The following is a 15,304-nucleotide window of genomic DNA, read 5'->3' on the forward strand; positions in this document are numbered from 1 at the left end:
TAAGTGAAGCTAGCCAATCCCTAAAAAACAAATGCCAAATGTCTTCTTTGATATAAGGAGAGTAACTAAGAACAGAGTAGGGATGAAGAGCATGAGAAGAAGATTAACATTAAACAGGGATGAGAGGTGGGAGGGAAAGGGAGAGAGAAGGGAAATTGAATGGAAATGGAAGGAGACCCTCAGGGTTATACAAAATTACATACAAGAGGAAGTGAGGGGAAAAGGAAAAAATAATACAAGGGGGAGAAATGAATTACAGTAGATGGGGTAGAGAGAGATGGGAGGGGAGGGGAGGGGAGGGGGGATAGTAGAGGATAGGAAAGGCAGCAGAATACAACAGACACTAGTATGGCAATATGTAAATCAATGGATGTGTAACCGATGTGATTCTGCAATCTGTATACGGGGTAAAAATGGGAGTTCATAATCCACTTGAATCAAAGTGTGAAATACGATATATCAAGAACTATGTAATGTTTTGAACAACCAACAATAAAAATTAAAAAAAATAAAAATAAAAAAATATATAAATATGAAAAAAAAATCATCCTGCAAAACAATATGGCAACGGGCTTCTAGAGTCATGGAGCTGTCAAAGAACTCTTTCAACCTCCTTCTGAAAAGGAAGCCAAAGGAACAGTCCCAACATGCAAAGTACATAGAATAGAATAATAGAATGTTCCTTACAAGCTGTTTAGATTCTTGGAAAACTATAAGAAACATTCCATTTCAGAGCCCATCCATTCGGCTCTGCTTAGGCACACACTAACACTGATGAGGGTCAGCGCTGTCACCATAGCAAACACACAAACTGACAACAACCCAAGGAAATGAGTAATTCACGAAGTGCCTCCGTATCTCAACAGCCACTACAGGACTTGCCTGGGGATGAAGTAGTACAGACTGCAGGAGACCACTCTAGACTCCCTGGTGTGGGGCGATTATTGGAAGCTGGTTTCCCAGATTTGCAAAGAAAAGCCAGAGTGGCAGAGGAAAGGACTTTGTGGTACGTATCAAAGTGTCGAATAGCTCATGCTCATAGGTAGGGTCCTCAAAGCAGCTTCAAAGCAAAAGTTCCAAGAGGAAAACATTGGAGTATATGGACAGCACAGGCCAGTGTGGCAGTGGGCAGCAGATTGGCAGGGAGGGAGGCCATTAGAGGTGTCCCTAATGCCACTTAATGGGTTTAGATAATCAGGAACTATGGAGTGTTTATCAGGAATATGGTTTAATACATTATTTATCATTATATAAGACTCAGTGACTTCCATACACCAAACCATGCTGTTTCCTCAGTTAAAACCCCCATTATTTTCTGATATTTGGATGCTAATTGACAATAAGTGGTGGAGGGGGACCTAACGGATGAATAGAGGTACTTTGGATTAGACAAAGGGGATGAAGAAGGGAAGGGAAATAGGAATAAGAACAATTGTAGGATGAATCAGACATCACTATCCTACATGCATATATGATTACAGGACCAGTGGAATTCTACATCAGGTACAACCAGAAAAATAAGAAGTTGTATTCCATATACGTATAATATATCAAAATATATTCTAATATCATGCATAACTAATAAGAATAAATTCTTTAAAAAAAAAAAAACATTAGCACTGTCCTGCCGTGTCATGCAAAGGCCTTCATCCGGGGCTCTAGCTGTGCACTCCATCTATCATCTCCCAAGGCCCACCCCAGAGAAGGCTGTATTTCTGTCACAAATGATTTCTAGCAGTTTGCTGATTCTGCCATGCTTCTATGTTGTCATGTACATGGTGTCTGCCTCCCAGAACACTCTCCCAGCCACTTCCTGCCCTGGAAGCTCTGCTCCTTCTCCAACCTCTTCTTTCCACCTCCTCCTTAATTCTCTATGAGTCTCTGAGACACACATGCACACAGCCCCTCACACACTACAGATGCAGCCAGCCCTCTGCGCCTGTGAGCTCTGCATCTGCAGATTCAACCAACTGCAGGCTCAAAATTATTTGGAACAAAAGTGTGTCTGTAATGAACATGTGAATTTTTATTGTCTTTGTTTCCTAAACAATATAGTATAACAACTGCTTGTAGGACATCCACAGTGTATTAGGCATTAAAAGTAGTCCGGAGATCATTAAAGCATGCAGGAGGATATGCACAGGTGTTGCAAATATGCTGTCATTTTAGATAAGGAACTTGAGCATCCCTTGGCTTTGGTATCTGTTGGGGTCATGGAATCAATTTGCTACAGATACTGAGGGATGCCTATACATGCACACATATATTTTATACACATGTTTATACATGCATGTTTCACGTACATGCATATATATATATGTGTATGTGTGTGTATATACATATACATATATATATATATATATATATATACATATTCATAAACAATAGACACATACACATAAACATACATACATGCAACCATGATCTCCATTTTACAGTAAATAATCTAAATTGCATAGGACCAAATGTCTTAGCCAGAGCCTCCACAAAATATCTGACTCAGAACTTGACCAGACACTTCTCCTGGCAGTGACGTGTTCTCCACATCATGACGTCATGCCTCATCTACCTATTCCGAAAGGACCATGGGGACATGACCTTTTTGTACACAGAAATCTGAAGGCAGACATGATTTTGGAAACCATCTAGTCTAACCCCATAGACCTGACAATCAAGGCCATGTTTCTAAGCCCTGGTCTCTTTCTTCCTCCCATGCCTGAAGAGGCCCCAAAGCTGCAAGAAGTTCTGCCTCCACTTTTATGTCCCATATTAATGTTGAGGAAAGCCTTACCTGTACTAACCAGGGTGCTGTTGTTGTACAAGGTCCCCAGGTGAGGCCCAGACAGTGACAGGAACGTGTGGAGTTTGTTGAGGTAATACCGGAACCGGGGCCGGGTAAGGACAGATCGGATGATAATGTTGCCAAGAGAATGGCCAATGAAGCTGTCGAGAGATGAAGTATGCACGTGAGTACGTCAGCAAGGGCCAGCTGCTGAGGGGAACAGTGCCAGGAGCTCTGAGGCCTTAGTGTCCTGCCCCCTCACTGGACACAGGGAAACTGGCAAAACAACAGGGCTGCCCATTCCTCCTCAACAGGGATCCAAACTCGTGCCACATTCAGAGAGATGATCAGGGTCCTCGGGAGGGGGAGCTCTGTGCCAGTGTGGTCACAGGACAATGTGGCCCAGCTCTGTGTCATTTCAGCAGCCTCCCTGATGGCTGGCCCCCACAGCCCTGCTCAGTTCACTGAGGCCAGGGAGCCCTCTTTCTGAAACATGCAGCTGAGCATTGAACTCTCCTGGCCATTTACAGGATGAAATCCTAACCCTAAGCCTGGCCTGCGTGACCCGTCCTAGCTGGCCGCGGACTGCCTCTCCAGGTCTGCCCCCTTCCTCTTCTCCTACGCCTGCTCCCCGTGCCTGTTGTGCTTGCCACCCTCTTGCATGCTGTGCTCAAGTCCAGCACTACCACGGACCTTAGAGTCAACACATTCTTACTTGTCACGTAGTTAAATACTTATTTGAAACTCTGATATGTGAGAGTACACCATGCCACCTCACCTCACAAGAAGCACAAAACCAGCAAATATGAGCATGTTAGTTGAGGAGATGGCATTGGTCAGTTGTGACCTTCTATTCTCACCTGTCCTCAGAATACCACAGCCTCCGAATACTCATGGTGGGATAAAGAAATGATAGCTGCTCTCTGAAGACTAAATAGGGAGACACTGATGGCTTAGCCCTCTATCCAGAAATCCACATGCTCAAGTTATGGGGTGAGAATAAAATTAGCACCCATAAAGCCCTGGCATTGGGCAGGCAATGCCTTTCGCTTTTCCACAGGTCTTCTCAGCCCTAGGCCAATTAGCAGAAGAGAAGGCTTGCAAAGGTTACACACCTGCTATGCGTGAGAGTCAGGATTCAAACTAGTATGTGTTAGAACAGGAAATCACACCCAGGGACTTCTGTGTTAAGTCCAATACTCTTTACACTAAGTGAACACATGTGTACTCCCCAACACAACTATGGAAGGTGAGTGTGTCAATCATCCCTGTTGCTCCTTTCTAAAGATAATTAACCCCATTAAAAACCAGGTTAAGTTATCCCAGTGGTTTTCAGAAGGCATCATTCCAAACATGGAAGATGCACACTATGCAAAATAAAAAAAAAAAAGTTCCCACCCTTTCCCTTAGCATTAGCTACCTGTGGTTTCCTTTTACCTAATTCGGGATATGGAGAGGTTGTACAACTGAATGTGCTGAATGATTTCATCCAGTAATCGATCCGTCATGGTATCAAAATCTGCAAACGTGTCTGTCTGGAAGAGAGAGGAAAACAGGTGTTGGGAGAAGTCCTGGCTGAGGACTCTCCACCTAAGCATCTTCTTCTATTAAACATTGAGATGCAATCTGGGAACATGCCTAAGCTGATGTTGAGATTGGACTTTGGATAAAGGGCCCACAGATTGGTGCTGTGATGAAGAAACTTGGGATCTTCACTTAGGAGCCTGGAAGGGGAGGTGGAAAAGCTGAAGTAGTGAAGAAGTCCACTGTCACAGCACGTGCCTGGTATCTCACACATGCCCACTGGTTCACAGAGGAGGAGACAGGCTGGGAGAGGAAGGCCACTCACGCACCTGGAGTGATCCAGGATTCTCCCGAGGACATGCTTGACTCCAAAGCCCCCACCCTTCCCCCAACATGGCTTTAGGTAAAGCTCCAAGGCCCTGTCCAGAGGGCAGATAGCAGCTTTGGGAAGGATCATAAAGCCATCCATGTCCTAGGAAACATGGTCCAATGACACAGGAGGATCAAAGGAAGAAGGGAAATGACACACAGGCCTTTGATCATTTGAAAGGCAGGCACTTGAAGGGGAAGAAGATGTGTTCAATTGGTTTTTCTAACTTCAATGAATAATTTTTGGAAATATGGATGGAAGCCACAGGGAAGATTGAGGGTTAATGTCTATAAACAAACAGACTAAAGTCCCTCAGAAGTGGAGCTGACCAATGTCTTGGGCTCCCTGGAGCTGTATCAAGCTCCAGGCCTGAAAACATGGACAAGAGGTCTCACGAACATACACCAGGGTGTCAGAGGAGAGAGCGTATCCAGAGAAAGAGATAACGAACAGAAGGCCTTTGCGTTCCCTGTCACCTGCCCGTGAGTGAGCCTGGAGGCACGAGAGGAGGGGAGCACACTGGTGAGGTGCCATGGGATAAGAAGATGCAGGTTTGCAGCTCCTCTCCCCAGGGAATCTGGGCCTTGGACTGAACCTAAGTCTCCTAATCTCTCTCTCTCTTTTTTTTTTTATATTGATTCATTAGAATTATACAGAATACTGGGATTCATTATGATGTATTCCCACATGCTTATAATGTGGTCAATCTCTTTACCCAAACCTGATCTCTTAAAGGGCGAGAATGTGGCCTATTTTTTAGCATCACTTTAAAGATTGATTAAAATATAAGTAGTAGGGCTCAGATAAGGTTATTATTATTACCTCCAGGCTTTTAGGTACTGTTTCTTCACTTGTACATTTCTGCTTTAGCATATTATTTATTTAAAAATAAGTTGGTTGTAATTATATGAGATTGAAATGGACTATGATGAGAAATGCTCTGGAAATTTCATCAGGTTTAAAAACAGAACCAACCAAGGTGTTTAAAAAGAAGTATACGGCAAACAGGCCAGCTTACATGATTTTTGTCATATAATAAACAGTGCATCTTGGAAATAATTAGTGCAAGGTGATCAACTCCTCTAGATGAGGGAGAGAGAGATCCTGTGGGCCCCCAGGCTCCTGGGGATTCCAGGTGGAGCCCAGCTATCATAGAACAGTGGACACACACTGAAGGGCAGACTTCCCTCACTCACCATATGCATCTTCCTGAGAAGAGCATCTCATTCACCTCTGATGCCCTGGGTAACCTCTGTTAGGACCAGATCATACTTGGGCACATGTTAAAGTCATGTGTGCGCATGCATGATCTTCTGAAAGTCATGCATGTGCACACATCATGAATGGCGTCTTCCTCTCCAGCTTAGATTGACGATGGAGCCTGCCTAACTCCCAGAGTCTCTGCTACCCTTCTGAAAGCAGAGGGAGGTACTGACAAGTAAGGAAACTGCTGTGAAGATGGAAGGAGGCAACAGGGACAGAACACCCTGTACATAATAAGTGCTCAAGTAATGGTTCTCTTTACCCTTCCTTATGCTATACCTCTTTGCCCTGCATGTGGTATGGCCTTGAATATAGGAGGTACAAGGAAAGGCAACAGATTGAGCACTATCAGTTGGGGAGTGAGACATGACCTCCCAGGGTTTGCTAGCTGGTGGTCCTCTGCACAATTACCATCCCCAGTGGTTATGGGACCCTTCAGGCATAAACAGTTCTATTCCTCCAAAGGATACTCAAGTTCCATGGTGGGTGGCAATCAACAACAACACTTCCAGACAGTACCAGCTCTGGTCATAGATTGAGTAAGTTCTCAATGATGAACACATCTCATTAGGGCCCAGGCTTCATCTACCTTGAAATGGCAAAGACCTCACAGGTCACTTGTACTGTAGAGCTGCCTGGACACAGCTTCTTTAGTTATTCAGATGCAAATTAAATGCCCTTCCTTCCTGGCATGGATACAGATCTCCAAATAATTGACATCCACCTGAATGCCCTGTGAGGCTGAAGGGCACAGGTCAACTGACTCCCGTTTTCATTTCTTACTCTGTCCCAACCCTCCCAAAGAACAACACGTGTTTTCTCTCCAAATGTCCCAGGGTTGGCCAGTGTTCTTTTGCTAGATTCTCTCCCATCTGTGTGTACAGAGACCATCATGGTGCCTGTAGCAGGAGCCCTGCTCCTTCAGTTCTGATGTTTTTGTTGTCATACCTGATTCTTTTCAGACATGAGGAAGTCCAGTTTTCCTCCAGGGAGCCCCAGCTCTATGAAAGTCTTCACCAGCCGGAGGTCTGCACTGTTCCCTAAAAATGACAGATAAGCCCCCACCCCATTCCCATAGTTAATCATATACAAGGTGGAAAAAGGAACTCCTTCCTCCATTTCCATCGGATTTTCCCCATTATATTTTAATTAGATCATAAAAACAACTAAACCAAGTTCCTTTCTTCCTCCCCTTGCACACACACAGAGGCTGCTTCTTCAGAGACATCCTGCCTCAATGGAGTCATTCCCTCATCTTCTACCATGTGGTTTGTAAATGCTCTAGGCAGGGATGGCTGGAAACACCACCTCTTCTTTTTCCTTGTCAAATTCTCCCTGCCCAGGATGTTTTGTAAGTGGTGCCACCTAATAGCTGATGTAGCACAATGTGACGCCAACAAGCCCCACTTGAATTACTTGCTTAATACAAAGACTGTCCAGCTCTGTCATTTATAGGCAGTTAGTAGCCCCCATAAAGGGTCAACCATGGCAGAGATATCTAAATAGAATAAGAATCTCCCTCAGGCAGCACAGTCTTGGAGGAGCAACCTCCATGATGCTCAATAGCACATCAGGAGGAGAGGAAGAATAGACGTAGAACTTGAGGCTGTCGCTAATATCAGAGACACAAAACACAGGGAGTGCACTCCTGAGTTCAAAGTCATGTGGAAAACAGATTTTATACAACAATACATTTTTAGGCATAAATTTCATGCAGGTCACAGGGGTCTTGTTGCATCTAAATCAAAGTTTGGCCCATTCCTCAGCTGGAAGGCCTATGCAGCAAAAATCCAGGAGCTACTCACTTGGATACTTAGATTCTCTGGCCTGCACGTGAACAAACTCCACAGGTCAAGGTCTCAAATAGTTTCACATCATTCCTTATGAAAATACCCAGTGATTCAAAGGAGGGCTACAGTGCCCAGAGGAACCCCAGGCCTGGGAGGACCCCTCTTCTTTAAGGATGGATATGCCCAGATGGCCCAGATGCCACCTGTTTTGGTGACCTATCACAGTACACACCCATGCCTGTAGAACCATCATCAAAAATGGCATGTTATTTTGAGAAACATGTTATGAGATTAAATATTATCCATCCCTTCCTTCAATTCTGTCAGTAACCTTGTGATCTTTGGTCTCACTGTCACCTTTGTTTGGCATTCCAAGGATGCATCCTTAAAAATAAATGTCTCAAGCACCTATATTTAGTATAAGGAATTAAAAGGATTAAAATGTTCCCCTTTCCTACAGCTATTAACGGAGAAGGAACATTCTGAAACTTAAAGCATTGTCAGAAAATCTGATTTCATGAGGTGCTAAACTGAGAACCCTTACAAGAGCAGGAATTTGGGGCCTTTTGCACTGCGGAAGGTGTGTAAGCAGCCAGGACTGTTATCTGCGTATCAGTCCTCTGTCGATATAACTATACACTTGCAAATCAAATTTCAAAAAACAGAACCTATAGAATTCCAAAGAGTCTGGACAATGCACTCTGAACTACAGAAGTCACTTTCCAATGAAACCTGGCTTAGATATCAGTTGTCTTCCCAATGACCCATTGCCCAGGTGATAGCAGAATTGACGGCGGCAGCTCTGACAGAGTACAGTAGCTGCTCTACCTTTAGAGCATGCCTGTGCTCCCTGTGCTTGGTCACAACAAGGGAACAGCCCATTGCCCAACCAGATTTCTCATTTTAACAAAGAAATTGAGACTCTTGCCTCCTCGTGACTTAACGTAGCCTAAGTGAGAGGTACACGCCAGTCATGCGTGATGTTGAACGAATGAGTGAGAAATTTATTCTTTGTCCCTGCCAACCCCAGAACTCAGCAAAGTGTCTGGCATACAAGGGTGCCCTGAAGGTAAGAGGTGAGTAAAAACAGGCAGCGACGGTACTGACCACTGACCCGAGCTCCTCGAGGAATCCTTTATTCGTTCTATTCCATTTCTTCCTTTGTTTGTACCATTGTCTTAACTTGGGGGTACATCGATTCCTGAACTGCACTAATGTACTCAGCCCAGTACTTCATCTATTCATTCACTTCACTTCTTCTTTCATTCTTTAATCCCATTAGTTATCCATTTTCTCAAATATTCTCTTTATGTACCACTGATTTATTCAATTAATTCCTTCACTGGATTCATTCATTTATGTATTTTTTTTCCTTAACAGGTTTCTTGTGCCACAGAGATATTTTCTTTTAGAACAAGGCTTTGACATCTTCCTAGACTTACTGTAGTAATCCATCCCATGGTGGCTACATTTTTAATAGATACCCAATCTAAGTGAATTAATAGCTATTACAAATTGCATTCACTATAGCCCTTTGAGGAGGGAACATTGGAACTCACCATCCAGGCCATGGACACAGACAACCAGGTGAATCCCATCTTCCAAGTTTTCTTCCTCTTCCTCTGGTGGGAAATATGGTATATCAGAAGCTAGTACAGATAAGTCACTGTACAGAAATCCTTCAATCTTCAGTTCTTTTTTAAATTTTTCTTTGGCCTGATAAAAACTGGAGAATACACTAATTAATCACAAGCCAAGCTGTGTATTCCATGTTGAGCAGGAAATGAGTTGGGCTATATGTAGGAGTGATGAGCATCCCTAAGCCAAGTGTCTGCTGAGCGGCAAATGCTGAGCATGAGACCTCAGGGGAGATACTGATGAGCAAAGCTTTGTTCTGAACAAGAAGGCAGGAAACCACCCCAGGAAACCAAAGGGTGTGAGTTCTACAGATTTCCTTATGGTTCCTGCTTTGAACCAGGTAATAGGACTTCTAAGATTCTATCCAGCTCCAAGAATTTAGGCAATCTTTAGAATGATGCCCCAGGAGTGAAAGGTCCCTCCCTTGACATGCAAGTGCACCACGGCCTGGCCTCCACCTGCTTCTCCAACATCCTCTGCCACCACTCCCACCCCTAGACTCACACACAAGCTCTGTGGCTTGTCTTCACATGTGTCTGCATGCAGCTGTGTGTCTGCAATGCCTTCCCACTTTGCTGTGATGCCCTTTGCGTGGTTTCCTGACTATCTAGGTGGTTAAAACGAGCGTGGACTTAGGAACCAGCGTGCCAACATCAGAATCTTGGTGTTGACACCTATTGTTCCTGGCAGTCTGTCTCTCATCTGTAGTGCTAGGAACCAGAAAATCTTGGGACTTTAGTATTTTTCTTTTATTCTGGGATATTTGCATATATATATATATATATATATATATATATATAATCTGATATCTTGGGGATGGGACCCAAGTCTAAATATGAAACTCATTATTGTTTCATATCTGTCCAATACATAAAAGCCGAAGGTAGTTCTGTGCAATATTTTAAATAATTTGGGTCATGAAACAGTTCCATGATATGAAATCTTCTATTTGAAGCATGATGTCAAGCTCAAAAAGCTTGGGATCTTAAAGAGTCTCCGTGAAGGATGTGGCTCAGGGGTAGAGCACTTACAGAGCACATGCAAAATGCCTGGTTTCTATCCCTCATAATAAACAAACAAATAAATAAATTTGAATTTTGGAGCATGTTGGATTTGGGCTTTCGTATTAGGGATGTTTGAGCCGCATTATTATCTATCAGGCATATCATCATTGTCACGGTCATCATTATCACCCTCGGAATATTTTCCCCCAGTGCAGGTGTCTTCTTTAAGACACTTCCCCTGGTCACCATTCTATTGGTAGCCATTGCCCTCAGACAAGTTAGATCCTTATCCTTCTGGCTCTGCACATCTTCATGTTTACCCAATCAGATGTCTGCTACATACTTGTTGAGTTGATGACAAGTATCATAGGATAGGTATTTAGTATTCTTTACTGAACAAAAGTTCATATTTGACCTGACTGTGCAGTTTCACTTGGGGGGGAAAATCATTATCCCATTATGTCAAGTTATCCTTTATATAAGACACCTTTGAAAAATAAGTCAGCAACCAATATGTTACTATGGTCACTTGAAATAAATAAATGTTTTGGGAGTTCCATTGGTTTAAGAAAAGTAATAGGTAAGTGATTAGAGCATGTAAAACACAGATGTTTCATCTCTATATGAAAATGTGCATAAACAATACATATAAACTCTAGATCATGGTTTTCAACCCATTTTAATGCACCTGTGTCCATTTTGTTGAATATTCACAGAATTTAAAACTCAGGACTTAATAGATAATATGGAATAATATTTTGCAAAACAGTAAATAAGATGAGCTACATTGATGAAATGACTCTATACCTTATCAATAAATAGTTTATAAGTAGGGGAAAATGGGAATAGAAATCTCCATAGGATGAAGGAGGGGATTCTGGTGTTGCAGAAGGATCCATGAACTTAAGAAATTTACAATCTTAAAGGAGGCTTATGAGACCAATCTGGTTAAGAATTTCCAACCCTCAAAGGCTCTTAAAATGCCCTTCAAAATGTGCAAAGATAGAGTGACAATGGTGTTCACAAGGGAGATGTGCATCATAATAAAACTTGAACAAAATTTAAATGTCTACCTGTCAAGGATTTTGTTCACATTCTGGGGTACTGTGACAACATCAACATGAGGAAATAAAATGAAACTATAAACATAGAAAGATTTCCAATATATTATTAGGTTGAGCAAAACATATGCGGGAACTGACAGAACAATCCAGCTTTTGCATTAAAAGCAGACATGGATAGAGAGGCACCTAGTAAACTGCGGAAGAGCCTACACAGTTGTTATGTTGGGAGGTGGGCTTATTGGTAATTTTTACTTCCTTACACTGTTCAACCTCTTTTACTTGTATGACATGCATTTGACCGTTTAAATCAGGAAACAAACATCTCAACTTTTAAAGAGTGTGTGTGAAATTGAGAATTCTGTGGAAAAATCCAAAGGGTGGGGCCAGGTATCCCGTCAGCAAGCTCACCTGAACATCCTTTCACCGACATCTTCCTCCAACTTGCTGGAATGGGTAGAAACAACTCCAAAGGACCCCAGAGGCTGATGAGTGATGGGAACTGGGGTCTGTCTGGAAGAGAACCCAGCCCTGGCAGGGGTCTCCTTGGGCACAGATGAGAAAGGGAGACAGGTGGCAGTGCAAGACACGGACAAGTTGACCACCTCCACGGTCTTCAGGCTCTCCAGAGAAAAGGTCTCTGCAGAGGCCAGCGGGGGACCCATGATGGAAGCGCCTGTCCTCAGCTCTTGGTTTCTCAGAATTTGGGAAGGGATGGAGGGAGTCAGAGCGTGGCACACAGTGCCTGCTTCGTGTTCATCCTCTAGGAAGGCATCAGGTTCTCTATGCAACACCACGTGGCCCACAGCGCCAGGCGCACCACTGTGCTCAGGATTCAGGGTGGTGGCATCAGAAGCTGATGTACAGCTGAACTCAGGCACCTTGTGGTGGGACACTTCCCCGACTTCTGAGATACTGCTGTTGGAGAGAATGTGTTTGCCCACGTGCAAGTCTTTAGGCCTGCCCTTGGGGGTTTCCATGAGTGCTCTATGCAATGACCGGGTCCTGGGATTTTCAAGCGCTATGATACGTGGTATTTTTAAGTTAAGACCTTTGGTTTCGCTATCTGGAGTGTTCTCAGTCCTGCCATCCAGACGATAGTGGCCTTGAGGCTCCACCTGGCTCTCTTTACCTTGGGGGATGTCCATGTAACCAGGGTCTTGATGTTTGTCAGCAGGTGAAACTGTTTCCCCAAAGGACTGGACTGCCTTGGCATCCTGGGCTCTGGACCTTCCACTTGGTTGAGAGCTATGCTCAGGGGAACCTTTGCTCTTCTGCATTTCTGAAGCTTCAGGGAAGTCTCCTTTTTGTTCCATGGCGTCTGCACCTTCAGTTGCGTCTTCTGGGCTGCTGATTTGGGGTGCAGATGCAGATTTGGTCAGCTTGGTGAGTGCCAGCTCACGTTCCTCCTCTTCAAAAGGCAGAGAGCTGATGGAGGTGAGAGAGGCCTGGATGCCACTGGGCAAGCTGGTATTGCTTTCTGTGTGTCCACCCTCCAGGGAGTTCCTGTGGAGTGCATGTCTTCTAACCAACTGGTGCAGGACTTCCCGATCACTGGCTAACTCCACGGCCCTGCTTCGGGCCTCTGACCAGGCAACAGAGCTTGGCTCACTCTCAATGCCTGAGTCAGATATGAGGGAAGAAGACCGCTTGATGGCCCCAGACAGCGTGGACAGCTCCTCCTGCTCTTCCACATGAGGGTCCTGGAAGGAAGACCTAGGATCCAAAGGCTCCGTCAGAGTAGCACTTAGCGGGGTCTCCGTGGGGGCCAGTCTCAGGCTCAGCAGCACTGGCTGACCCTCTGGTTCTGTTCCCTTTCCTGAAGGACTTAACTCGGTGATAGGTGCTTTGTCTGAAGAGATGGCATTTTGGTGATATCCACCCGCTACCACTTTACTTGGTACTGTCCTGTAACTGTCCCTAGGGCTGCCACTCTCACTAGAGAGTTCCATGGGCTCAGCTTTGTGGAGGTTCTGATTACTGGATTTTACCTCAATGTAGGTCAACACTGTAGACTGTCCATCCTCTGGGGCTGGACTCCTCCTGGGGCTGTCCACATCTGCCAGTGGATGGGTTCTGACGTCAGACATTTGGCCAGACCCACATTCATCTTCGGGCACACCTGCTTTGTTCTGGAATTCACCGATTGTCAGATACACCTGAGATTCGGAGCACACGTCCACATGATCTGCTGGGGTTACATTCTTGTCTGGCCCTGGACACCTAGTAACCTCCTCATTAGTGTCCACTTGAGGTGGTTTCCTGGTAGATAAGACAAAGTCTCCCCTAAAAGATGATTTCCTATTTATAACATGGTTCTCTTCTTTTTCTTTTAGATTCATTATTGAGGGACTTACAGTTGGAACTTTGAAATTAGGATAAACACTCAAATTGGGTCCTACCAAGAAAAAAAAATTATATTACAGTTTGCAAATCTATGTTCACAAGTTACTCTCAAATAGCTAATTGTGTAAAACAATAATAATAATTTTTCAGTCCTTCATTTCTTTTCTAAGAAAATACTTTCCCGGAGAGATTCTTAGAATTTCCCAGGACATAGAAGTCTTTTTACCCCAGAGGCATCCAGAGAGTTTATGCTCACCTGCTAACTCATGCTGAGTTTCTAAATAGTTCATGCTAATGAGCTGAATCAGGATGGGTCTGGCCCTGGCAGAAGGATCAACCAAGCAAAGAGAGGCTTAGGGTCTAGGGCTGAAAAGTCACATCAGTCTGACCCGTAGAGAGAGGTGAAGTTAGCCGTGTGGCCCCAGTGGTTCAATCCATCCTTCCCAAATAATGAAGCTCCAATAGGAAGTCTAGATACACTGGCTCAGGAGAGATGTTCCAGGAGGGAGACTAGTCCTGAGAGCACCAGAACTTCTTACCTGGCATCAGCAGACCTCAGCCTCTGGACCCCTGGGTTTGTTTGTGTTTGTGTTTTTGTCTTTTGTTTACAGCTGGTACTTATTTGTATTCTTTACAATAAAAATGTAATTGTAAGTATAGTCCCTTCCCGAGTTCTGCTTATTCCAACAAATTATTAGATTGAGGGGGCTAAGGGAACCCAGAATTCACAGCTGCTTGGGTAGAAGTGTGGGTGGCCTGTGCCCCTCAGCCTGGGAGTGCACCTGGGGTGAAGTCCAGTGAATTCTCTGCTTCTGAAACTGCACAGACTGCAGCAAAGCTATGGGGATAGTGAATAGACGTTTGGTCTCTAGGGAAGGGGAAGAGGAGGGCCATGCAAGCAGAGCATGTGGAGTCGGGGCACTGAAACTCTCTGCATGATACTGTCATGGTGGACACGTGGCCTTATACATTTATCCAAACCCAGAGAAAAGCCCAGAGTGACCTGGTATCCAGTGACTCCCGGTGATAATGCTGAGCTAGTGTAGATGTCCTGACTCCAATTAATATTCTGCTGACAGGGAGGTGCTATGTACCTAACCGGGCAGGGGACGCATGGGGTATCTCTACACCTTTTCCTTCATCTTTCTTTGGCTGGGAACCTAAAATCACAACAAAATGAGTTGTTAAAAAGGAAATTAAAGTAAACAGAACTGAATGTGGGCAGTATTCTGGGGAATGCAATTGACCTGTTCAGAAAAGGAGGTAAGTCACCCTGGTCAGGGGACATCATGGGCAGAGGTTTTGTGGGCTGCAGTTTGGCTGGACATGAGGAGCTCCTTTGTGGATGGAGCCAAGGTGAAGAGAGAAGGGGGACTGGGTTGAGGCAGGTGGAGAGGACCTGCAGGGTGATCAACTCGCACGCCCAGCGTGGACACGGAATCAGAGTTGACTTCATAGGTTGTAGATTCTTGGAATAAAAAGTGTTTCTCAGATTTGCCACAGACAATTAAGACTGGATACAGGAG

The 15,304-nt window shown here is 44.4% G+C and overlaps 1 protein-coding gene across 1 annotated transcript in view; it reads right to left on the reverse strand.

Annotated features, from left to right (window-relative positions):
- Positions 1 to 15,304, reverse strand: part of Fam135b (family with sequence similarity 135 member B) — a 299,526-nt gene that overhangs the window by 10,492 nt on the left and 273,730 nt on the right. The window contains exons 13-17 of the mRNA XM_015486690.2: positions 11,844 to 13,830; positions 9,289 to 9,455; positions 6,888 to 6,979; positions 4,220 to 4,317; positions 2,792 to 2,943 (exon numbers count right to left, since the gene is read on the reverse strand). Coding sequence (XP_015342176.1) covers positions 2,792 to 2,943; positions 4,220 to 4,317; positions 6,888 to 6,979; positions 9,289 to 9,455; positions 11,844 to 13,830 — 2,496 coding nt within the window. The remainder of the gene's footprint in view (positions 1 to 2,791; positions 2,944 to 4,219; positions 4,318 to 6,887; positions 6,980 to 9,288; positions 9,456 to 11,843; positions 13,831 to 15,304) is intronic.

Source organism: Marmota marmota, unplaced genomic scaffold, assembly GCF_001458135.2.
Source record: "Marmota marmota marmota unplaced genomic scaffold, marMar, whole genome shotgun sequence".
NCBI lineage: Eukaryota > Metazoa > Chordata > Mammalia > Rodentia > Sciuridae > Marmota > Marmota marmota.